Consider the following 23,370-nt stretch of genomic DNA (forward strand, 5'->3'; position numbering starts at 1 on the left):
TGTTCGAATTTTCCATGTTAGTTTGATTGCCAATTAGGACTCGAAAGCACTAAGCGCCACCTTTTGTCTGTACTGAAAGTCACAGTGATGAGTGCTTTAGACCTCATTCTGGGAAAAAACAACAAGAAATAAACAAAGAGAAAAACCAGACCTTGAACTCGATCTTAAGCGGCGTTATGCCATCATCACACAGCAGCCATGATTGCGATTTCACCCCGGTTGGACAAATCCCTCTCGGAAGCAGAAATAACTCCTATCAGATTTATCTAAGCATGATAGCGATGAGAGGAATTCGAAGTAACTGGCGATATATCGGAACGTAGGCAGCCTTACGACGCAAGAAACAAACTCGATTAGACTGAAGTAAAGAAAGCGTTTCACATGTCGTTATTCGAATCACCATCACCTCCAGAATTCAATGCACATAGAACTCGTTCTTTATTATTCATGCCGCACCGGGTATCAATCGTCATCCAGAACCTCTCGCAAACTCAAACATCCAAGAGCGGCTTCCTCGGCTTCTTGGCGCGGAAGAGCATCAGCTGCCCAATGACCCAGGTCTCGACCTCCTCGAACTCGTGGTCCAGCGCCTCCTGGACGTGCTCCTTCTCGTCGTCCCAGTTGTGGAAGATGCCCCACCACTTGTTGTACCAGCGGAGCTGGAACCTCGTGAGCCAGCCGGTGGACGCGTTGGGGCCGAGCACGGTGCAGCCCGACAGCACGCCGTCGTCGCTCAGCAGCTCCTTGTACATGCCGAGGGCGCGCAGCTTGGCCCTGCCGCCGGGCATGCAGTGGAACAGGTTGAACATGGAGATGGAGTCGAAGCGCTCGCCGAGGAGCTGCTTGGGCGGCGGCTCCGTGACGTCGGCCTCGACGCAGCGGACGTCGGTGTTGGTCGCGACGGCCAGGACGCGCGCCTTGGCGGCCCGCAGCGGGTTCGCCGTCAGGTCGAGGAGGGTGAGGTGCTGCTTGCTGTCGGCGCGGAAGGGCCGGGCGAGGGCGGCGGCGGGGAACCAGCCCGTGGCGACGCCGCAGTCGAGGTGGTTGCGCGAGAAGTTCTCGGCGAAGAAGGGAAGGAGGACGTCGTTTGTCGAGCACTTCCAGATGTACCTCATGTTGAAGCCCAGGACGTACTTGTCGTAGAACAAGGTCAGGAAGGACGGCGAGTAGACGGCGCCGTACGCGGCGTTGGGATCGGCGCCGAGGTCAGCCATTGTGTGTGAGAGGGGCGTGGTTAGTCGGTGTTGTTGTTGTTGTTGTTGTTGTTGTTGTTGTTGTTGTTGTTGTTGTTGTTGTTGTTGTTGTTGTTATTGCTGTTGCGTGTTGAGAGGGAACAAGATGGCAGGGAAGTGGTGATAGCGACAGCGAGTCAAGATGGTTCCTTGAGCTTGTCTAGGTTCTGGACACTCAATAATACGAATAGACAAACAAGGTGGTGGATGGTGGAGGGGGCTTAGCTGGTTGCTGTTTGCCGGCTCAAACTCTCTACCGGGATGGACGCTGTGAAAGTCCCAAAAACTCCGAATATTTCGGGCAAACGATAGCTATTACTGTCTTTTCGGTGGCACCATACATACTTTGGTCGTCGGAACGAGCGCTGGGGCATCTTGGCGCATAGTTCCAGCGAAATTCCTCAGCTTTCCTATCTATCCGTACGTTTGTTGGTTCGACTGCTACTCGACTCCCCTCGGCTGTGCACTAACAAACATACTTGGCCCCATTGTCCAATCAAACTCTGACTCCGGGTTCGACGGGGGACAGAGTGTTTGCCAACGTCGCAATTCTCTTCTTCTCTTGTAACTCTGGTTGCAGAAGAAGTGGTCCCTGATATGCAACTCGGTGGGTCAGAGTGCCGGCTTCACTTCTGCTTCTGGAACCTGCATCGTCACCAAACCTTTGCCCGTTGGCGCTAAGGACACTTGAGTTTCGAGGCACCCGTTCGGGGTGAACCTCGGTTTGCGTGTCCATTGGATGTGAAAGCCTGTTTAAATGCCTCACAAGGGGACCCATGAGTTGCGGATTGCTGCTAGTCCAGCGCCATACCATACATATGCCTCATGCACGCGTGCGTTGCATGTGACCTAACAAAATGCCGGTGCCAACGTGCGAATGGCTTCACTGGGGGGGGAGGGAACCCAGACTCCAATTGGTGTGCGGAGTGCAGGGGAGAAAGAAAGAGAGAGAGAGAGGGAAGAATCCTTGGCGACCCAGTTCCGGCGATCTTCGCTTGGCTGTGTTGACCACGCCGCACTCTTGCATTTGCAGGCTCCGGAACCCTGCCAGACCCTATTGATCCTTTGGGACGTGGGGGCTGGTTCAAGAGACAACAACGGCCAACAGCGACAACGAGCAAGCTTTGCTCGCCAAGGAGATGACGAGTCGCACTTTTACGGCCGCTGCGGCATGCCAACCTGTCAACGGCATCTCATCTGTCGGTGAGCTCGCCACAACTGGAGCAAACACGGAAGAAGAAATTGATGCTTAGGGGAGATGTGCTATTTTCCGCTAGGGGGTGGGAGGGGGCGTGGACCGAGATAATGCATATGTTCTGTTCCAAAACCGCTTCTCATTCTCACGAGCAGAAAGAAAATTGAAGCCCTGGAGGGGACGATCGCTGGCTCTGCGCAGTCGTCTTCGTCGTGGTATATCTATCACCCAATGCCTTACAAACGTGACAAAAGTTTCTTTCTTCTTCCTGCTAGACTTCATTCTTTTCCTCCTGTGGACTGAGGTTGGAGACCGACACCTGTGAGACCGACGCCTGCGCCGAGCGTAATGAGCTCGCGAGTGACGTGGACGTCGACGTGCCGCTACGTGGCTTGCGACAATACACCGTCAACCTAGATTGAGGGATGGATGAGAATGTCGGCCAAGATCACATGGGGAAGAGTAGAGAAGGCCGTCTGTCGAGAGGGGGTGGTTCACTCACAATGTCATGAAAGAGTGGTATCTCGTGTCCTCAATCTCCTTGCGGACCTTTTTGAGCAGCACCTGCACCTGGGCCTCGGACCAGCCGAGGCCGATGGTGAAGATGGGCACGCTGAGCGGCTCGATGATGGCGTTCCAGTTGGAGACCATCATGGCGCCGAACCGCTGGCACTTCTTGCCCGGATAGCACGGGTTCGTGGGCGCGGCGTGCTTGGTCAGCTTCATGCGCTCGAAGCCGGCCTTCTCCAGCAGGGGCCGGTACTCTTGGACGTAGCGGATGTCGCGGCCCATGTTCTCGAGGCCCTGGCCGAGGAGCCTGTTCCACTTCTGGAACGAGGTGCCGTCGAGGGACCGGTCCGGCGACTGGAGCACGGGGATCCACTCGGTGAACTCGACCCAGCCGCCGGGGTTCAGCTGGTCGTAGATGGACTGGATGAACTTCTCCTTGTCGACGATGTCGCCGAGCATGCGGACGTGGATGTAGTCGAACTGCTTGTTGAGGGCCCAGTCGGCCGTGGCGTCCATGAGCTTGAACTGGCAGTTGGGGGCCGAGTACGGCGGCCGCACCTTTTCGATATCGATGCCGACGACGGCACAGTTGGGGTTCTTCTTGGCTGAACGGCGGGGGAAAAAAAGGGATCCCAGTAGTTAGCGTGGACCGTCGTGGGCCGCGTGTCACACCCGCATCATGACCGGAAGGAGAACTTGCCGTATTCCTATGTGCTCAAGTGGTTAGTCGAGAAGGGGGAGGGGAGGAGGGTTCCGTTTCCGTGATGGTTACATCATTTCTCATGCCCGGGATGGGATGGACGTGAAGGAGGGGAGAGGGATACGCACTAATGCCCATAGCCCCGGCCCCGTGCCAACGTCGAGGGCCGCTCTGGGCTTGACGACCGGGGCCAGGTGGAGTCTGCCGTCGAATAGCTCGGCAATGATTTGGTGTTGGAGGACTGCGTGGAGGTCAGCACGTCGTGCGTCTGGGACCTGCAAGGTTGACCCTCCTGCGAGACACGTAGGAGTTGGTGGGGAGGAGGAGGAAGGGATGGGCAAGAAGAGGCAAGCGGGGGTTCAGAGAGAACTTGCTGACCATTTCTGTCTTGTTCTTCCTAGAGTTGGAGCCACTGTATCAGCAGACGTTGTTTGCGTGTCGATTGGTAAACTGGGGAGGATGTAAGATGTTTTGACATACCTTGCTGTTTGGCACGAAGCCAAACCGCCTTCCGGTCTTTGCAAACTTGTTAAAGATGGATTGGAAGATGGACCGGGTATCCTTGGAGCGTGATTTCCCTGTCCCGATGCTGTTTGGTTTGGCGGGAGGAGGCGGGATTGTTAGTCCAAGTCCAATTCTTCAGATGGAAACCATGGTCAAAAGATTGACAGTCGATTCGCGTGCTCAAGACACAGGCGGCCGTGTAAGAACCAACGGCTCCCACGAGCCGCTATAGGAGAGAGGACGACTCACGGTGTCGCCGTGCGGAAACTCGCGGCCGGCGTTGCGTCGTCCGAACCGTCGTCCGAGTCGGATGCTCCCGTCCACAGCGCCCGGCTGACCTCATCGGAAGTCGGGCTCGGATGGTCGTCGGCATAGTCCTGTGTGGTTTCATTAAACTAAATTCTCTGGTTCTCTAAGAATAAAAAAATAAAAAAGTGCCCGTACAGAGCACCCTGATGACGACGATGATGATAATGAATCATGATGGCCGGTGCGGTGCAGTGCGGTGCAAGGGTGGGTGGAGACGTGCGAAAGCTAACACGGGCGTTTTACATACATCTTGTTGGCCCGAGTTCATCGAAGGCCTCGTCGAGGGCGGCGTGCGCGGCCTGCCGTCGCTCTCGGTCGACGGGTTGCGGGTACGCTCCGAGGACGAACTAGCGGTGAGCCGCGTCGATGTGGAGGCGGCCGAGATGCTGTTGGCGGCCGTTGATGGGCGCAGCGGCAGCCGTCCCACGGGCGAGGCGCTACGACCGCTTTTGCGAAGCCTCTGCAGGCTGTGTTTGTCCATCAACCTGCGGTCCTCCTCCGAGCGAGAACGTGGGCGAGGCGAGGCGAGGCGAGGCGAGACGAGACGAGAGGAGGGGAGTGGGAGGGGAGAGGGGTGAGGGGTGAGGGGGAGGGGGGGAAACGCCGGATGTGGTGTGATGGATGGGATGCGGTGCACCAAGACTGCAGCAGCAGCAGCAGCAGCAGCAGCAACAACAACAAGAGCCAAGGGAAAGGGAAAAGAAGAGGGGCTGAGGACGTCAAGTGTAGGACAAGAAAGTCTCTGTGCAGAGCGCAAGGGGGGGAAGATGATGGATGTTCGGATAGACGGATGGACGGATAGTAGGAATGGCAGTTCCTGATAGTCCGAGACAGACAAGACAAATCAACCGGCAGCAACAGAAGAGAGTTTGCGGGATAGACAAGGACGTCCCATGGACTCTGAACTCAGAAACAGCAGCGGTTCGTCTCGTCTTTCTGTCTCTCTGTCTCTCTCTCTACTCTTTTTCTCTTGGAGGAGGGAGGGGGTAAATGGGCCTAGGGCAACAGTTTAATTTTTTTTTAGTACCGAGTCAACGGACACTGCCGTCCTGGAACACCCCTGTCGCTTCTCCCTTTTTCATCCCTTTACCCGCTTTCGAAGGCCGGGGGGTTTTGCTGAAGAGGGGAAGAGGGAAAAAGTTTGTAGGGAGTTCTTGGGTAAGCGACTGGCTTTCAATAATGTGAGAGACGACATGCGGGGCTTATCTCTCTCTGTGTAAATGGACCATGTCTTCAAGACTCGAATGTCTGTATCTGCATCTGTATCTGCATCAGCGTCTGCCCTAACTCCTGAGTTGGCAAACCAGGGAATTGTCAGCCGGGGAGATAGTGAGAGAGAGAGAGAGAGAGAGAGAGAGAGAGAATCAAGACTAGGGCTACACCACCATGCATCAGGCTCCCGGCGTCTGGCGTAGTCTGTACACAAATAGACAGAAGAGAGAACTTTTGCAAGCGAAGCAAACACGGGGGTTCTCTCGCGTCAACAGCGTTGTTATCTCCCCCCCTCGCGGCCCAACCTGTTGGACCGGCAGCTAGAGCTTGTCATCCGGCTAGTCATGACATTGCATCCAGCACGGAGCGGAGCAGAGCAGACGGCTGGGGAGGGGGAGGGGGGGCCCATGTCGCCGGGGGAAGAACATCCAGGGCCCGGCAACTGGCACGCCATGAGTGGGATCTTCTCGCTTGCAAGGCCTCCTGAGTCAAGGTTTCTGCCGCGAATCGTCATGAAAAAAGGCCTGGATTGGGCACCAAAGCCATGCCGGATCGCTTGAGGATCGTCGCCGGATCTGTAGATTCCGGCCTGGGTTATCCGTTTTGTGTCCCTACCGCTCTAGACACTTGAAAGACCATGGCCAGAAGTATGTATCACCAGAGAGAACGCAACTCCCGCACCCCACCAAGCTCTCACTGCAGTGCCGAAGAAGCGTTTGTGTCTCCTCTCTCACGTGCTGTCGAAGAAATGCAGCCGACATCACTTTGGGCGACCAACAGCCAATCTCCCGCCCACCCCACCACCACCACCATCTAATAAGTACCCCAGCACCCGGCCCCCCCCCCCAGATGGCGTCCAGGCAGTTGCTGTCTAGGTATGGTTGGGTGGGCGGGTGATGTGATATATCACACTTGCAGAGGGGGGCAGGGGGCGATATGCAGTTTGTGCCGGTGCGAGCTGGACTAGGAAGAGACTGTCAATACTTTGACCCATCCTCCTTAGCCACTCTGCTTGGCGCCCGATGCTTGGGACTGTGATCTGCGATCCATGAGCTAACCCCCCTGAGCTATCATCTGGGCCTGGGGGGAGGGGGGGGTGACACACGATGTTTGGGCTGCATTAACAGCTCTACCGTCCCTTGGCCTGGCCCCCACGGCCCTGCTCGCCAAGACGATATCAGGAGGCTTGACGAAACAAGGAGCAGCAAAGAGTTGGTTTCTTCGAGAGGCCAACGGAGACCCAGCGAAGTCCAACAGCATGTTCCGCGCCGCATGAGGTACGATGTACGGATATAGCTGTTGCCAATCAGACATCCCTGTACACAGTAAAAGGCCACAAAGCATACGTACCCTTGCCTTTGATTCCTTGTTGGAGCGGTTTGCCAGTCGCGATAACTCTCGGAGCCACCTCCGTGTTTTCTCCGTTGTCTGCCGATGAAGGGGCTCCCCGTACAGCCAAACAACGCGAAGCATCGACACTTTGATAGTCATGGGGGGTTGGCGGACCAAGTCGAGGCCGCTTATCGAGCTTGACGCCAGAAATCGCCATCTGTCCACTTTGTCCACATGTCGTCGACGATCCAGCTCAAGAGAGAGGAGGGGGAGGGGGCGCGGGCAGCTAGTGGATTTCATCTCATAATGCCGCCATCTTCTGGAGCCCTGATCCAGGCCCCCTTCGACTTCGTCCTCAAGGATCTCCCTCCACGTTTCATTCCCAACCGCTTCCCCGAACCACTTTCCCTCCCTAACCTCCAGGCTCACCGTGGGCTCACCGCACGGACGTTGAGCAGATCATCGCCGGAATTATATCCCACACATCTCATCGGACGTTCGGCTGGCCTAGTACGCGGAAACTATCCGATCAGCCATGGAAGAACCCATCGCCATCGTCGGCCTGAGCGCCAGGCTGCCCGGCGACGGAGACACCCCCGAGCGCTTCTTCGAGTCTCTGCTGGCCGGGAGGTCTGCCCGGACGGAAGTCCCACAGGATAGATACAACGCAGACGCATTTTGGCATCCGGACGCCAACAGGAGCGGTGCTGTTCGTTGCCCCCCCTCCCCCCTTCTAAATGATGGTCGTTTATCGTTTTCATGGTGTATGGCAACAACTGACAGGAGGAACGAATAGACACGAGTTCGCCATGGGCACTTTTTGAAAGGCAGCATTTCAGCGTTTGACGCCCCCTTTTTCTCCATCACGCCGACGGAGGCACGGAGTATCGATCCGCAGCAGCGAGGGATGCTGGAGAGCGTGTACAAGGCACTCGAAAATGGTATGCAAAGAAAACCCGGATACCCCAATGACACGGAGAACGTGAGAAAAAAAAAAGAAAGAGAAGAAAAGAAAATGATTTTTTTTTATTTTTTGGCAAAAGATGGAAAAGAAAATGGAAAACCAGATCGAGATGCTGACTTTCTTACGTGCCCTCCCCCCTCCTCCAGCCGGCATTCCCCTCGATACTGTTGCCGGGTCCCGGACCGGCGTGTACGTCGGCTGCTTCACGGCGGACTACAACGACCACATCACCAAGGACCTCGACATCCCGAACAAGTACTCGGCACTCGGGACGGTCGCGAGCATGCTCAGTAATAGGGTCTCGTGGTTCTTTGACTTCCGGGGCCCGAGTGTGACTGTCGACACGGCGTGTTCGAGCAGTCTAGTAGCGGTGCATGAAGCCTGCATGAGCCTAAAGCTCCGCGAGATATCCATGGTAAGGTCCAAAAGAACTGTTCCAGGGGGGGGGAAGAGGAGGGGAAGAGAAGGGGGGGAGGGGGGACAGCGGTGGCGAGAAACCTTACTTTGACCCCCCTAGACTCTTTGGCCCCCAAACACTTGAGACAATATCATGACCCCCCCCTGGCTGACCCATCATCTCCATGACAGGCCGTCGTCGGCGGGTGCAACCTTATCCTGACCCCGGAGATGACACTCAAGCTCGACGCGGCAGGCGTGCTCGGCCCGGACGGCCGGTCGTACAGCTTCGACCACCGGGCCAACGGGTACGGCCGCGGCGAGGGGTTCGGCGCCGTCGTGCTCAAGCGGGTATCGGACGCCATCCGGGACGGGGACGTCATCCGGGCCGTCATCCGGAACTCGTCGACCAACCAGGACGGCCGGTCGCCCGGTATCACGCAGCCGACGAGGGCCGGCCAGGCGGCGCTCATCCGGCACGTCTACGACCGGGCGAACCTGGACCCGGCGCTCACGCGGTTCGCCGAGGCCCACGGCACGGGGACCCCCGTGGGCGACCCGATCGAGGCGGGCGCGCTGGCGGACGTCTTCGCGCCGCACCGGTCCCCCGACGAGCCGCTGTACGTCGGCGCGCTGAAGAGCAACGTCGGCCACCTCGAGGGCGCGGCGGGCGTGGCGGCCGTCATCAAGGGCGTGCTGACGCTCGAGAGCGGCGTCATCCCCGGCAACATGGGCTTCGAGAGGCGCAACCCCGAGATCCGGGACGCCTGGAACCTGGCGTTCCCGACGGCGCCGACCGCCTGGCCGCAGCGCGGGCTGAGGCGCACGTCGGTCAACTCGTTCGGCGTCGGCGGGAGCAACGCCCACGTCGTCATGGACGACGCGCTCCACTTCCTGAAGCGTCACCGGCTTGTCGGCAACCACCGGACGGAGGCGGTCCCCAACATCGCCCGGCACCTGAGCGCCCCGTTGGCGACGAACGGGAGCCGTGGTGAGTTCTTTCTCTCCCCCGTCGTCGACGACTTGATATACATACATAGCTTTGCTCGCGGCTTCGCTGACTTTGTTTCTTTGAGTAGCAGATGACGCCACCACATCCTCTCACCGCCCGTCAGACAGCGGCATAGACCTCAGCGGAAGCGAAAGCGAGGACCTCCCGCGCCTCTGCGTCCTCTCGGCGAACGACCCGGACGCCGCGTATCGCCTCCGGAAGTCGTACAAGGCGTACCTAGCAGCCAAGTCGTCGCAGGGCGTCTTGGGCGAAGCTGCGCAACTGCGCCTCTTGAGGGATCTCAGCTACACGCTCGGCTCGCGGCGTACTCACCACTCGTGGAGAACAGCGTGCCTCGCCAACTCGCCGAGACAACTCCAGAAAGCGCTGGAAGAAGGACCGGCACCGGTCAGGGCGAAACCAAAGCCCCGTCTGGCCTTCATCTTCACCGGGCAAGGAGCGCAATGGGCGGCCATGGGCATAGAGTTGTTGGCCTACCGGGCCTTCCAGGAGAGCCTTTTCGCGGCTGATAGATATCTCAACGACCTAGGCTGCAGGTGGTCGTTGACGTGTAAGTCAAGCCCCCCTCTCAAGCCCCCCTCCTCCAGGACAGGGATGCAGACCAACACGCATTATCGGGATTTTGTATGCTGACGTTCTGCTTCCAGTCGAGCTGTCCAGACCAAAATCGTCTTCTCGGATAGACGACCCCGAGTTCTGTCAGCCCATCTGCACGGCGTTGCAGGTTGCCCTGGTCGACCTCCTCACCACCTGGGGCGTCTTCCCTCGTGCCATCGCCGGCCACTCCTCTGGCGAGGTCGCTGCGGCGTACGCTGCCGGAGCAATCTCCCGAGAGGCCGCGTGGAAGGTCGCATACCACCGCGGGCGGCTGAGCGCCAAGTTGGCCCGCTCCGAATCGCGGCCCAAGACGGGCATGGCCGCTGTCGGCTTGGACAAGGCGAGCACCGAGGCGGCCATCGACCGCGTCAACCGGCTCGGCGGCGACGGCACGCTGGAGATCGCCTGCATGAACAGTGGCGACGGCCACACCGTCAGCGGCGACGCCCAGAAGATCCGTCGCCTCGTCGAGATGCTCGGCGAGGAGAAGGTCTTTGCGAGGAGGCTCAACGTCGACGTGGCGTATCACTCGCAGTACATGAGGGCCGTGGCCGACGAGTATCTCCAGGCGATGGGCGGCGACCTTGAGATAGGCGCGCTCAAGAGCCCGTCCGAGCAGCCCCGGTTCTACTCGTCGACGACGGGTGCCCCGATAGCGCTGTCGCAGCTCCGACGACCGGACTACTGGGTCAAGAACCTGGTGTCGCCTGTGCGGTTCACCGAGTCGGTTACCGAGATGCTCAAAGGCTCTCCTATGCCCAAGGTCAACGGGCATGTTGATGACAGACACGTCAACGGACACATCAACGGAGACGTCAGAGAAGAGGCTGCCATGGAGCCCATCACCGACTTCCTGGAGATCGGCCCTCATAGCGCTCTGAGAGGACCGCTGTCCAGCACCGTGAAGCAAGTCCGCGGCAGCTCGGCGGTCGACTATCACTCGGTCCTCCATCGCCAGAGGCCGGCTGTGGGAACCATCCTCGAGGCCGTCGGCGCCCTCTTCTGCCACGGACACAGCTTCAACCTCGCCCGGGTCAACGAAGCGGACGAGCCTCACGGGCCGAGGCCTCTAATGCTGACGAACCTGCCGGCGTACCCGTTCGACCACTCCAAGGAGTACTGGGTCGAGAGCACGTTGAGCAGCGGCTTCCGGAAGAGATCCGCGGGCCGGCACGAGCTCCTCGGGGCCCCGGTGCCCGGCGGCTTCAACGCGGACAACGCGGCGTGGCACAACTACATCCGGCTGACGGAGAGCCCGTGGATCGAGGACCACAAGGTCTCGGGTGACGTGCTGTACCCGGCGGCCGGCATGCTCGTCATGGCCATCGAGGCGAGCCGGCAGGTCGCCGACGGGACCAAGGCTCTGAGGGGGTTCAGGTTCCGAGACGTCTCTTTCAAGCTCGCGCTGCGCGTGCCTGACGATGCCAGCGGCGTCGAGTCGCAGTTCTACCTGCGCCGGTACCGGGAATCAAGCCTGTCGGACGACGGGACCTCCTCGTGGCACGAGTTCCAGCTCTGGACTCTGCAGGACGACGAGTGGAGGGAACACTGCCACGGGTTCGTGCAGACAGAGTACGAAGCCGAGGACCGTCCCCTTCTTTCGAACACGATAGAGGACGACGTCGTGGCGGGTGACAACCTCCTCGGCTGCGCGACTGAAGTATCTGTCGAGAGACTGTACCGCAACCTGTCGGACTCGGGGCTGGAGTTTGGCCCGACTTTCCAGACCCTGAGCAACGTGCGTGTCGGGAAGCATCTCGACATGACTGCCACGGTCGACTCGCCCGGCGAGAGGGTGAAGCAGACGATGCCATACCAGTACCTCCAACCGCATCTGGTGCACCCGGCAACTCTCGATGCCGTCGTCCACGCCAACCTCGTGCCCGTGGTTTCTGGTGATAAAGATGCCAAGTCAACCAGAGTTCCGACTTACCTGTCTGACGGATGGATCTCGGCGCGGCACGATCTGTCCCACGACTCCTACGCCGTGTCTGCGGAGTCCAAGATGCTCGGCAGGAACGAAGTCTCGGCTGAAGTCACGGCCACGCATCGCCAGCAGGGTCACAGGATCATGGTTCACATGTCGGGGCTTGTTTTCAAGACAATCTCTGACGGTCCATCCAAGGATGCCAGGGACGACACGTCTGCACACCCGGCTCTCAACATCGCATGGAAGCCTGACCCTCTCTTCCTCGACAGAGAACAGGCTTCGAAGCTGTTCGAGCTGCCCATGACGCAGGAAGACGACCCAGCCCGGTGGATGAAGGACTCCGAGGCCCTCTGTCTCGCGTACATCCGCCGCCTCGTCCGGGACGTAGCCCAGGACACCATCGACAAGATGACCCGGCACCACCAGCGATACTTCTCCTGGTTCCAGCACGTCGTGGGCCAATCCTCCAACGAGCAGCCCCCCAGCAGCGACGAAATCATCGAACTGGAAGCCAGGGTCGTCGCCTCGGGCGCGCCGGAGGGGAAGCTCATCATCGCCGTCGGCAACGCCCTGGCCGACATCCTCGCCGGGGACCGCGACCCCCTGGACGTCATCTTCGGCGACAAGCTGGCCGAGGACGTCTACAGCAACGGGCTCGGCTCGCGGCGCTGCTACGCGCAGCTCAGCCGCTACCTCGACGCCCTCGCCCATGCGAACCCGGCCATGTCGATCCTCGAGATCGGAGCCGGCACCGGCGGCGCCACGCGGCCCGTCATGGCGACGCTCACGCGGGGAGGCGGACGCCGGTACAAGCACTACGACTTCACCGACATCTCGCCCTCCTTCTTCGAGCAGGCCAAGGAGAACTTCCGGGGCGAGCTGGCGCACATGGGCTTCCGCGTGCTCAACGTCGAGAAGGACCCGGTGGCGCAGGGGTTCGAGGCCGGGCGGTACGACGTCGTCGTCGCGGCCAACGTGCTGCACGCGACGCGGGCGATGGACGAGACGCTGCGCAACGCGCGGACGCTGCTGAAGCCCGGCGGCCGGCTGCTGCTGTTCGAGATCACCAACACCGAGGTGCTGCTCGGCAGCTTCTGCTTCGGCGTGCTGCCCGGGTGGTGGCTGTCGGAGGACGAGGACCGGGTCTGGGGCCCGCTGATGTCGCCGGCCTCGTGGCATCGCCACCTGGTGAGCGCCGGGTTCAGCGGCGTCGACGCCGTCTTTGACGACTTCCCCTCGTCGCCGCACCAGATGAGCTCGATCCTCGTGTCCACCGTCCCTCGCCGGCCGGAACAGGTACCGCCAGCCGAGATATCGACGACGACGACGTCGACCTTTGTCTTGGCGAGCGAGACGCCTGCTCAACTCAAGCTCGCCGAGACCATCTCGCAGAGCATCATCGGCCGACAGGGACCATGCGACATCACGACGGTCTCGGCCGTTGTCAGCCGGGACATGGCCGGCTCTACATGCATCGTCGTGTCCGAGTGCGAGAAGCCCGTCTTGAGGGACATGACGGAGCAAGTCTTTGAGGGCGTCAAGCGGGTGCTCACCCAAAGCAAAGTCGTTCTTTGGGTCACCCGAGGCGGAACGGCTGCCGCGCCGGACCCGGACTCGGAGCTGGTCACCGGCCTCGCGCGGGTCGTTCGATCGGAGCGGCCGGACGCCAAGTTCCTCACGGCGTCCTTCGAGGCGACCGCGACAGACGACGTCATTGTCGAGAAGTGTGCCCAGATACTGCGGACAGCACAAGACGACACGTCGGACAACTCGTTCAGGGTCGTCGACGGCATCATCCACGTGCCCCGGCTAGTGCCGGCGGAGTATCTGACGGAACACGTCGGAGCTCAGACGGGGCCCCTGAGAGTTGTGGATAAGCCCCTGATCAACGACGACGACGACGACGACGACAACTCATGCTCTCTTGCTTTGCAGATTGGTCGTCCTGGACATCTAGACTCCTTCAGATTCGAAGACGACGGCATCTACAACACGCCGTTGGGAGACCACGACGTCGAGTTCAAGCCGATGGCCTGCGGACTCTCCGTCGACGACGACCTTTCCTCGGCTCTTGGGACCTCGGACAAGTCCACGTTAGGCTTTGAAGCGTCCGGCGTCGTCACCAGGGCCGGATCGTCCTCCAGATTCCAGGCCGGCGACCGGGTCTTCGGCCTCTCCGTCTCGGGCGCCGTCAAGACGCGCGTGCGGTCCAGTGACGGCCTCCTTGCCAAACTGCCGGACGGCGTGAGCTGGGCCCACGGCGCTGCCCTGCCGGTGGACTACACGACGGCCTACGCGGTCCTTTGCGAGTTCGGATCGCTGCAACGAGGCGACACCGTTCTAGTGCATGGGGGAGCCGCGTCCACCCTTGGACGGGCCTTGATCCAGATTGCTCAACTCCAAGGCGCCGAGGTCTACGCGACTGTCGTCGGCGACGACGACGAAGACGACGACCAGGCGGAACGCGACGCCCTCGTCGTCGCCTGTGGCATCCCACGAGACCATCTCTTGAGCACCCGCGACGGACCACTGAAGCCGTCTCTCCAGAAGCTGACCAAGGGCCGCGGCATCAACGTCCTCGTCAACTCGGCCGGCGCGGACGCGTCCCTCGACAGCGCAGCGAGCTGCGTGGCGCCGTTCGGGCGCATCGTCAGCATCGGCTCCGATGTTCCCCTTTCGAGCGCGAGCCTCGTCCGGGGCCGCAACGTACGCCTCGAGTCCTTCGGCCTCGCCGTCTGCGCATCCCACGACCTCGCCCGCACCGGCGCCCTGTTCCAGCGCATGGTGGACCTCGTCTTTGCCAACTGGAGCAGCGTCGGCCGGCCGGTCCCCGTCTCCGTGTACCCCTTCTCCCGAGTCCCAGATGCGTTCCGTCAGCTGCAGGCGGGAGGGCACAAGTCCAAGGTCGTTCTCGCGCCTCACGACCACGACGTGGTGCCGGTCTTGTCCGCCCGAAAGGCAACGAGTGTGTTTGACCCCGAGGCGTCGTATGTCGTTGCCGGCGGTCTAGGCGGGCTTGGACGGTCTGTTGCGCGCTGGATGGCTTCCCGGGGTGCCCGGAACCTCATCTTGCTCTCACGGCGTGGAGCATTGGAGAAGCCTGCGATCGATCTCGTCCGCGAGCTCGAGTCGTTGGGCGTCAACGTGGTCACGCCGGCGTGCGACGTGACGGATGAGAAGGCCCTGCGGCATGTCATGACGGAGCTCGCGGCCACTCTGCCGCCCATCAAGGGCTGTATCCAAGGATCCATGGTCCTCCGGGTGAGTCTTGATCGAATTCCTGTTACAAAAATGGAAATAAATCTGATACTAACACACACACTTCAAAGGATAACCTTGTCGAAAACATGTCCGTCGACGAGTGGAAAGCGGCCACCCTCCCCAAGGTAGACGGTTCGCAGAACCTGTGCAGCCTCCTCGCCGACACGGTCGACTTCGTCGTCTTCCTCTCGTCCTTCGTGAGCCTCTTCGGCAACCCCGAGCAGGCCAACTACGCCGCGGGCGGCGCGTTCCAAGACGCCCTGGCGCGCCAGCTGACGGCGCGGGGCGTCAACGCCGTCTCGGTCGACCTACCCATCGTCGAGGGCGTCGGCTACGTCGCCGAGAAGCCGGGGCTCTGGGACCACCTCCGGTCCGCCGGGTGGACGCACATCTCCGAGGCCGAGCTCCACGCCGTGCTGGACTACCACTGCCGTCCCGCGGCGGCGGAGGACGGTCAAGGGCAGCACACGGCGGATGTCACGAGGGCGCAGGTCGTCCCGCGGCTCTGGCTGCCGCGGGAGACGCCGTCGTGGGGCGGGGATCCCCTCTTCAGCCACCTCCAGCTGAGGGCAACGGGAGAGGAAGGGAAGACGGACGACGAGGCGGCGGCGGCGGCGGCGACGGGCAAGACAACGGTCAACCACAGGGCGCTGCTCCAGGGCACGTCGTCGCGGGAGGAGGTCGAGGGGGTCGTGCTGGAGGCGCTGCTCCTCAAGATCGCGCGGATGCTCAGCGTCGGCGTGGCGAACCTCGAGACGACGAGGCCGCTGCACGCGTACGGCATCGACTCGCTCACGGCGGTCGAGCTGCGGTCGTGGCTCGCCAAGGAGCTCGGCGCCGAGGTGTCCGTCTTTGACATCACCAACAACTCGAGCATCGCGCAGCTGGCGGTGGTGGCCGCGAAGAAGAGCAGCCTGGCGCCGAGGTTTGGTGGAAGTTAGTTAAGGGAGGGGGATTGGGTTGTTGGTAGTCTAGTGGCATTTTTTGCCTTTTTTTCCTTTCTTTCTTTCTTTCTTTCTTTCTTTCTGTTGCATTCCCAGTTGCATGTTTGTATATGTTGGTAGACTTGGAGGCGGCATTCGCGATGCATTGGTTTTGTTTTCACGCAGATGGGATGGGTGACGATGATTTGGACTTTTATTATCCTGTTGTTAGTTAGCGGGCGAACATGATTGACTCTATAGAGGCTCGAAGAATATCGTTGTAATTTGCTACCGCTACTGAATTGATTACTATGTCATGCCACTGATTCATGCGGGCAGAGATGTAAACCTGATGCACTTGTAAGAGTCGGCTCACCAAAGCCGAACAAAGCCCTCTGAATTGCAACGCAGGAGAAGAGGAGGTAGGGAGCGCTAAGAAGAAGGAAAAAAGACGGGGAAAAAAAGGGGAAAAAAGAAAACACCCCCCCCCCCCCCCCCCCCCCCCAGATGCGGAGAGAAAGCTTGATCTTGGCTGGACTCTGGACTGGACTGGACTTCCTCGTCCGTGTGATCCGGCGCCCGCCACGGGAGCGCATTCCAGGGCTCCGTGTCGTCCGCAGTCCGTAGTTACCGACTCGACCGAGGTGACGAGAAGAGTCTGCCTTGGTTTCTTCCATCTTCTGCAAGTTATCTATTACTGTCTGCTGATGAATACAGCTTCTCAAAAGGCCAAAAGGTCACGAGCCGGGTCAGCCAGATAGTCGCGCATCTGGACGGAGTCTCGGAGTATTTGCTGACAACGCTGAAGCTGGAGCTGGAGCTGGAGCTGGAGCCGGGGCCGCCGGCGAGTCCGACCCCTGGTCATCCGAGCATCCGCAGGGCATGCAGCCATCATGTACCAAGGATCGGATTGTTTGTCCGCCACCCATTGTGCGAGCCTCGGCACACGAGGACTGAAGGGTTTTGTTTGTGTGTTAGTGGGGGGCATGCCATGGTGACTGATACACTCAACAGGTTGTTGGTCTTGTTTGTAACTATAGAAAAGCGAGAGACCAGGAACATGACACCTCGGGTTTCCCAGTTCCTTCTCCTCTCTTCCCAGTCAGAGACAACCATCACCCATCAACAAGCAGCAAGCAACCATCACTCATCACTCATCACAAATCACCCATCAACCATCAACAGGCAACAGACAGCAGACAACAAGCAACAGGGCTCGAGGCGAGACCGAGAGGACCCCGTCAAAAAAAGGCTGTACGAGACTAACTGCAACCGGCATAAACCTAGAGCGCCCCTCGTAAATCAAATCTGCATGGAGAACTCATCTTAACGAGTGCCGCCCCCCTCCCTCCACACGCCTCTTGGGGGGGGACGCTAACACCAAATCCTGACCCCTCCATGACGTTCCCTTGGCAAATTTCTGAACCAAAAAAAAATACACAGAAAAAAAAAATACACAGCGAACGAAGCTGCGTTCGATTGGGCATGACACACGTGATTGATCGTCACCGAGTCAGCGCTGTGGAATTTGCTTGCGGCGTAGCATAGCATCGCATAGCACAGCATAGCATCTCACCACTTCATCTCATCATACTGAGTTTCACAGCTTATCTCGGAACTTGAGCTGAGAGCCTCAATCTCACTCAATCTCACTCAATCTCATTGAGCTTCGTCTCATCCTCTCTTCTCACCAACACTTTACAACAACTCATCGGCGGCTTATCAACAGCTTGCTTATCAACACCTCGTCAATCGAGACACTCAAACTCAATCAACCAACCGTCGAGTTACTTCTGTGAGAGCATACATACATACACAGCATCGAGAAGACACCCTCCTCCTCCCCGGCAACCAGCCTCAGGTCTCCTGGGTCCGAAGCCCATCGGATCCTCCGACTCTCCATCGCCATGGCACTCAGCCGCGTCACGTCAAGGGGACTGGGCCACATCCAGCTGGGGCAGAGCGACAGGTCCGACACGGCGACCTCGGGCAACGTCGGCAGCGATGGCCGCGTCAAGGTCCGGTTCCACGCAAACCCGCAGAAGCTCGCCTCCTGGTTCCAGGACTTCCAGGGCTCCTTCAGGCCGCACTCGGGCGACTACGACGACGGCGTCATCGACAGAGTCAACACCAACGCCGACGACCTGACCCAGGCCCGGCTGCGTCGGCGCCACAGCAGCGTCGTCCTCGAGAACCTCAAGCGCCACCCGCCGGCCGCGAGCCCGCGCCTCAACATCGCCATCCACATCGTCGGCTCCCGCGGCGACGTCCAGCCCTTCATCCCCATCGCCCAGCTGCTCGGCCGCGCCCCTTACGGCCACCGCGTGCGCATCTGCACCCACCCCGTCTTCAAGGACTTTGTCGAGTCCAACGGCGTCGAGTTCTTCAGCATCGGCGGCGACCCGGAGGCCCTCATGGCCTACATGGTCAAGAACCCGGGCCTGCTGCCCAGCCGCGAGAGCGTCAAGGCCGGCGACATCGGCCAGCGCCGCAAGGAGATGGCCGAGATCATCAACGGCGCCTGGCGGAGCTGCATCGAGGCCGGCGACGGCATGGGCCAGCGCACCACCGCCGCCACCGTCAAGGACGCCGACGACCTCTTCGTCGCCGACGCCATCATCGCCAACCCGCCCTCCATGGCCCACATCCACTGCGCCGAGAAGCTCGGCATCCCGCTGCACATGGTCTTCACCATGCCCTGGTGTCCCACCCAGGCCTTCCACCACCCGCTGGCCTCCATGAGCTACGGCGAGGCCGACACGAGCGTCGCCAACTACCTCTCCTTTATCATGATGGAGCTCCTGACATGGCAAGGGTCGGTCACAATCTGTCCTCCTCCTCCTCCTCCTCCCTTCCCCTTCCCCCCCATTGTGCCTATAAACTGTCACTCTGCAAGATCCTCCAGTCCCCCCATACTGACAATAACCCCCTAGGCTCGGCGACTTGATCAACAAGTTCCGCACGCAGACCCTCGGCCTCGACCCCATCAGTCCCATGTGGGGGTGCCAGCTCCTCCCGAGGCTCCGCGTGCCCTACACGTTCCTCTGGTCCGAGTCTCTCATCCCGAAGCCCGCCGACTGGGACTCCCACATCAACATCACCGGCTTCTCCTTCCTCCCGCTCGCCGACAAGTACACGCCGCCCCCGGACCTGACGGCCTTCCTGGAGTCCGGCCCGCCGCCCGTCTACATCGGCTTCGGCTCCATCGTCGTCGATGACCCGAGGGCCCTCACGCAGCTCATCTTCGACGCCGTCCGGATCGCCGGCGTCCGCGCCATCGTCTCCAAGGGCTGGGGCGGCGTCGGCGGCGGCAGCGACGACGCCGTCCCGGACAGCGTCTACCTCATCGGCAACTGCCCGCACGACTGGCTCTTCCGCCGCGTCTCGGCCGTCGTCCACCACGGCGGCGCCGGCACCTCCGCCGCCGGCATCGCCGCGGGCCGTCCGACCGTCGTCGTGCCCTTCTTCGGCGACCAGCCCTTCTGGGGCCAGATGATCGCCCGCGCCGGCGCCGGCCCCGCCCCCGTGCCCTTCAAGGAGATGACGGCCGAGACCCTGGCCGCGAGCATCTCCTTCGCCCTGCAGCCCGAGGTCCAGGTCGCCGTGCAGCGCATGGCCCAACGCATCGCCGAGGAGGACGGCGCCGGCGACACGGCGCGCGACATCCAGGAGAGGCTGGCCCTCGACACGATGCGCTGCGACATCTGCCCCGAACGCCTGGCCAACTGGACGCACCGGAAGACGGGCGCCCACCTGAGCAACTTCGCCGTCGGATGCCTCGTCGACAGGGACCTCATGAAGCCCCACGACTTCAAGCTGCTCAAGCACAAGAAGTGGTACGTCGACGAGGGCGCCGAGCACCCCATCATCGGCCTGGTCGCCGCCGTCGCCGGCTTCTTCACCTCCGTCGGCATCGCCACCTCGGACTACTCGGAGCGCCTGCGCAGTCCCCGGATCCCCCCAGGGCAGTCGAACGGAATGGAGATAGACCTTGAGGCCCAACCCGAACGGGCAAAGCCCGCCGAGGTGGAGAGCAACACGACCCGCGAGGCATCTGCAGAACCCGACGGCGGCGGCGGAGGAGGAGGAGGAGGAGGAGGAGGAGAAGAAACGGACATGGCTGAGGACGGACACCTGAAGCGGGTGGCCAAGGCCAACACGATGACGCCCAAGCAGATGAACGCCATCGCCAGGAAGATGGCCACCAAGTCCCTGCGGTGCGCCGACCCCACCGTCGAGATCGCCATGGACGACATGTTGAACCGGGACAGGGGCTGGCGGAGCAGGAGGCCCTCGGCCGCGTCGTCGTCGGCCGGCCGGCACCAGCGCAGGAGTCGGCCGATGGAGATCGCGCGCGCGACCGCCCGGTACGGCTTCGAGGTCGCCAAGGCCGGCCTCAAGGCGCCCGTGGCCGTCTTCTACAACATGGCCAACGGCTTCCACAACTACCCCTCGTACGCCTTCGCGAGCCACGACGTGCGGCGGCGGGACGAGATCACGGGGCTGGGCAGCGGCATCCGGACGGCCGGCAAGGAGTTCGCGTTGGGGAACTGGGAGGCCTTTAGCGGGATCGTCGTGAAGCCCTACAGGGCTGTGAAGAAGGACGGCATCAAGGGTTTGGGCAAGGGGATCTGGCAGGGCGGCCGAGGGTTCACCTACAACATCTTTGCCGGTAAGCGTCCTGCTGTTTTTTTGTGTCCGTCGATTCCCCCGTTCGAACAAGAGTGCTAACAGTAGTTGTCCGTCCGCAGCGCTCTTCGGTCTGCCAGGGTACACTCTCAAGGGAGTCGAAAAGGAGCTGTCGAAGCACAGTCTGACCGAGCTCAAGGCCGAGGTGCTGCTGATCCGGCTGAGGCAGGGGATAGTCGACTTCAGGAGGTCGACGGCGGCGGAGAGGGAGGAGGTTGTTGTACGATGGCAGCAGTTTTTGTCGGGACGGTCGTGAAACCCAGTTAAACTTGTATACCCCTTTTCGTTTGTCTATAAGCCTTGTGTAGAGTACACTTTACTCGTAAGAAACGAGTCTATTCGTAATTCCAACTACTAATTCTGGAACCTATTTTGACCTCTGGTTTCGGATCGGTCCTTCACCGTCTCCGAAGCCCTGGTTTCTGGGGGCTAGTTGTTTGCCTTGAGTCTACTGGCTGCCTCCTCGAGTCCGAAAGTTCTGAGTCGCACTTTGAGTGATGAATATTTCAGGTTTCCGATTTCGGATCATCTTCTCAACTAAAAACAGGCCTGGAGTCTATGAATGTCACCAGCTGTGTGTGTTTGGTTGAGACGTCCAACGATGAATGGGATGATAATGATACCGGATTCGACAACACGCACTCACTGCTCACTGATACACAGCGTCTGAGATATCATGGGTCTTCATCAATTTCTTGGTACACTATGGGAGACGACTCCCTGAAACCTACTTTACCACTGCCGAATCAAGTGGTACAACTCCAGATGCTCACAGATGCTCTCCGGCTTGGTCAAAACGGCCGGGTCGATGCGCTGACTGACGGACTGGAGCGTGAGACCTGGGTGGTGTCGGCTAACTACCTTTTCCCATTTCGACAAGATCGCATCACTCAGAGGGATTTTCCAGGTAGCGCCCACCGTGAGTTTGACTTCGTCCTCCTTTACTTGATACCTGAAGAAGAACCCTTCGCCAGTACCACCGGCCCACACTTCAAGAATTTTTATACGAGGCATCCACCGGGCCGCCTGAGCTGCTGTTTTAATAAGGTGTATTGCCTTTACCGGGTCATGGGCCAGGTGTCGAAACGGATAGGTGAGTGCTAAGTGTTCGATCTTTGGACTTGGCGCATCCCGTGGAAGCCCAACCCAGTACTGGAGGAAGTTTTCTGCATCCACTGCATGGGAAACGGCCAGTTCTTGGAGATTATAGCTACTCCGGACTGCTTCGGTGGAGATGATGTAATTCTCGGGCATCGAGGCAAATGCGTCGCTTTCGCTTTCGAGTATGCTTCGGTTCTGGGCTAACCACACGCTTATTCTGCGTACGTCGGGGCGACTCGAGGTTTTGAGCACCAGGCGACTCACAAGCTCGACGTTATAAATGTCTTGATCTTCTATTCCAAGCCATGGTTCGTAGTTAATGTTGCGAAGACTCGGCAAGCTGCCGAGAATATGCTCCATTGACGTGTGGCGGATGCTCCGACATAGTTTCTGCTTGACGACAAATGAATGGATGATGGGAATCGGAGCTAGGGCCATATTCGCAAAGGGCCAGGTAAGCGTAAGAAGGTTACCGAGCAAGCGCTGCTCAACACCGGTGAGTGAGTATCCAGGCGACCGGCTGCGTTCACAGCGTTCGTGTTTCGGTGATGAACTCAGATGCCGCGCATCGCTCGGCGAGCTGGCGCTCAACTCAAGCGCGATTCCGTCTCCTGGGTCATGCGAGGGCCAGCTTGCAAGGACGCTGAAGAGTTTTATCATCGCGTCAGAGAACCTCGCGTTGTTCGCCATCATAGTCTCTCTGCTTTCCCGCTGGTCGCACTCCTCGCAGGTGTAGCTCTCCAGGTCGATGTGAAGCGAGATTTTCCTGACCAAGCTTCTTCGGTGATCCGCCATGATCTCTCTCAAGCCGGCAAGGCCCGACTCTAAAGTGGATGACCGAAAGATCAGCGTCCGCCATAGCAAAGGTTCGAAGTAGGAACGCCACTCTTTCGATACGCTGGCCCAAGTGCGGACGTAATGGTTGCTGGCAGAAGAAAGTTGCTTCTCCAACTCGTCCAAAATCGGGAGGCGAAGCTCCGTTGGAAGTGCAGGCCATCCAGCAAGCGGTTTATTTTCAAGGGCCGTCTGTTGCTCCAGCTCGGCTCCGGCTCGAGTTTGTGAGCTCATGCTCCCGGTCTTGGAAAGAAAACTACGTAGAGACTGGTTCGAGTGATGGCTCGTACGGGTTGAGTTCTCGGGTGTTGCGACAGATGTTCAAGCACCGAAAATTATGTTTTCGCGTACGGACGGCATACTTTTATTCTGCCGGTCCTGTACTGTCTCCGATGCCATAAGTAAGCTTTCTTCGAACCAGTGATACCTTGATAGATGGTTTCCGTCTCCCGTGGTGGAAGTGGCTTGAACCACCAACATGTGCACGCCACAAGATATTCAGGAGGAAAATCGAATACCCATTGACAATCTCGAACCAAAATCAACGCCGCCGAGATGAATAAAAACTAAGCAACGGGTACGATCAAGTACTTGCACCCACGGATCGATGTAACCACGGATCGATGTGGGTTTTCCACCGGGGGAGTGTGATATCTTGAGTAATCGGAT

The 23,370-nt window shown here is 59.8% G+C and overlaps 6 protein-coding genes across 6 annotated transcripts; 2 read left to right on the plus strand and 4 right to left on the minus strand.

Annotated features, from left to right (window-relative positions):
- Window positions 1–491: 491 nt before the first annotated feature.
- Window positions 492–1,214, minus strand: CH63R_01560 (Methyltransferase; the record flags this gene model as incomplete). The annotated part of the gene is made up of 1 exon (XM_018296535.1): window positions 492–1,214. One exon carries the CDS (start codon window positions 1,212–1,214, stop codon window positions 492–494), a length of 723 nt encoding a protein of 240 aa, XP_018164897.1.
- A 1,711-nt stretch (window positions 1,215–2,925) lies between these two features.
- On the minus strand, window positions 2,926–4,018 carry CH63R_01561 (TAM domain methyltransferase; the record flags this gene model as incomplete). Its single annotated transcript, XM_018296536.1, has 3 exons — window positions 2,926–3,537; window positions 3,766–3,878; window positions 3,913–4,018. The coding sequence occupies 3 exons, from the start codon at window positions 4,016–4,018 to the stop codon at window positions 2,926–2,928; spliced, it is 831 nt and encodes a 276-aa protein (XP_018164898.1).
- Window positions 4,019–4,054: 36 nt separating this feature from the next.
- CH63R_01562 (TAM domain methyltransferase) lies at window positions 4,055–4,931 on the minus strand (the record flags this gene model as incomplete). Its single annotated transcript, XM_018296537.1, has 4 exons — window positions 4,055–4,087; window positions 4,118–4,226; window positions 4,391–4,518; window positions 4,698–4,931. 4 exons carry the CDS (start codon window positions 4,929–4,931, stop codon window positions 4,055–4,057), a joined length of 504 nt encoding a protein of 167 aa, XP_018164899.1.
- A 2,598-nt stretch (window positions 4,932–7,529) lies between these two features.
- CH63R_01563 (Beta-ketoacyl synthase domain-containing protein) lies at window positions 7,530–16,095 on the plus strand (the record flags this gene model as incomplete). Its single annotated transcript, XM_018296538.1, has 7 exons — window positions 7,530–7,703; window positions 7,791–7,935; window positions 8,105–8,373; window positions 8,547–9,345; window positions 9,470–9,902; window positions 10,027–15,154; window positions 15,223–16,095. 7 exons carry the CDS (start codon window positions 7,530–7,532, stop codon window positions 16,093–16,095), a joined length of 7,821 nt encoding a protein of 2,606 aa, XP_018164900.1.
- Window positions 16,096–17,984: 1,889 nt separating this feature from the next.
- On the plus strand, window positions 17,985–21,022 carry CH63R_01564 (Glycosyltransferase family 28 domain-containing protein; the record flags this gene model as incomplete). Its single annotated transcript, XM_018296539.1, has 3 exons — window positions 17,985–18,892; window positions 19,011–20,749; window positions 20,829–21,022. The coding sequence occupies 3 exons, from the start codon at window positions 17,985–17,987 to the stop codon at window positions 21,020–21,022; spliced, it is 2,841 nt and encodes a 946-aa protein (XP_018164901.1).
- A 476-nt stretch (window positions 21,023–21,498) lies between these two features.
- Window positions 21,499–22,935, minus strand: CH63R_01565 (F-box domain-containing protein; the record flags this gene model as incomplete). Its single annotated transcript, XM_018296540.1, has 1 exon — window positions 21,499–22,935. The coding sequence occupies one exon, from the start codon at window positions 22,933–22,935 to the stop codon at window positions 21,499–21,501; it is 1,437 nt and encodes a 478-aa protein (XP_018164902.1).
- Window positions 22,936–23,370: the final 435 nt, after the last annotated feature.

This window comes from Colletotrichum higginsianum, chromosome 1, assembly GCF_001672515.1.
Source record: "Colletotrichum higginsianum IMI 349063 chromosome 1, whole genome shotgun sequence".
NCBI lineage: Eukaryota > Fungi > Ascomycota > Sordariomycetes > Glomerellales > Glomerellaceae > Colletotrichum > Colletotrichum higginsianum.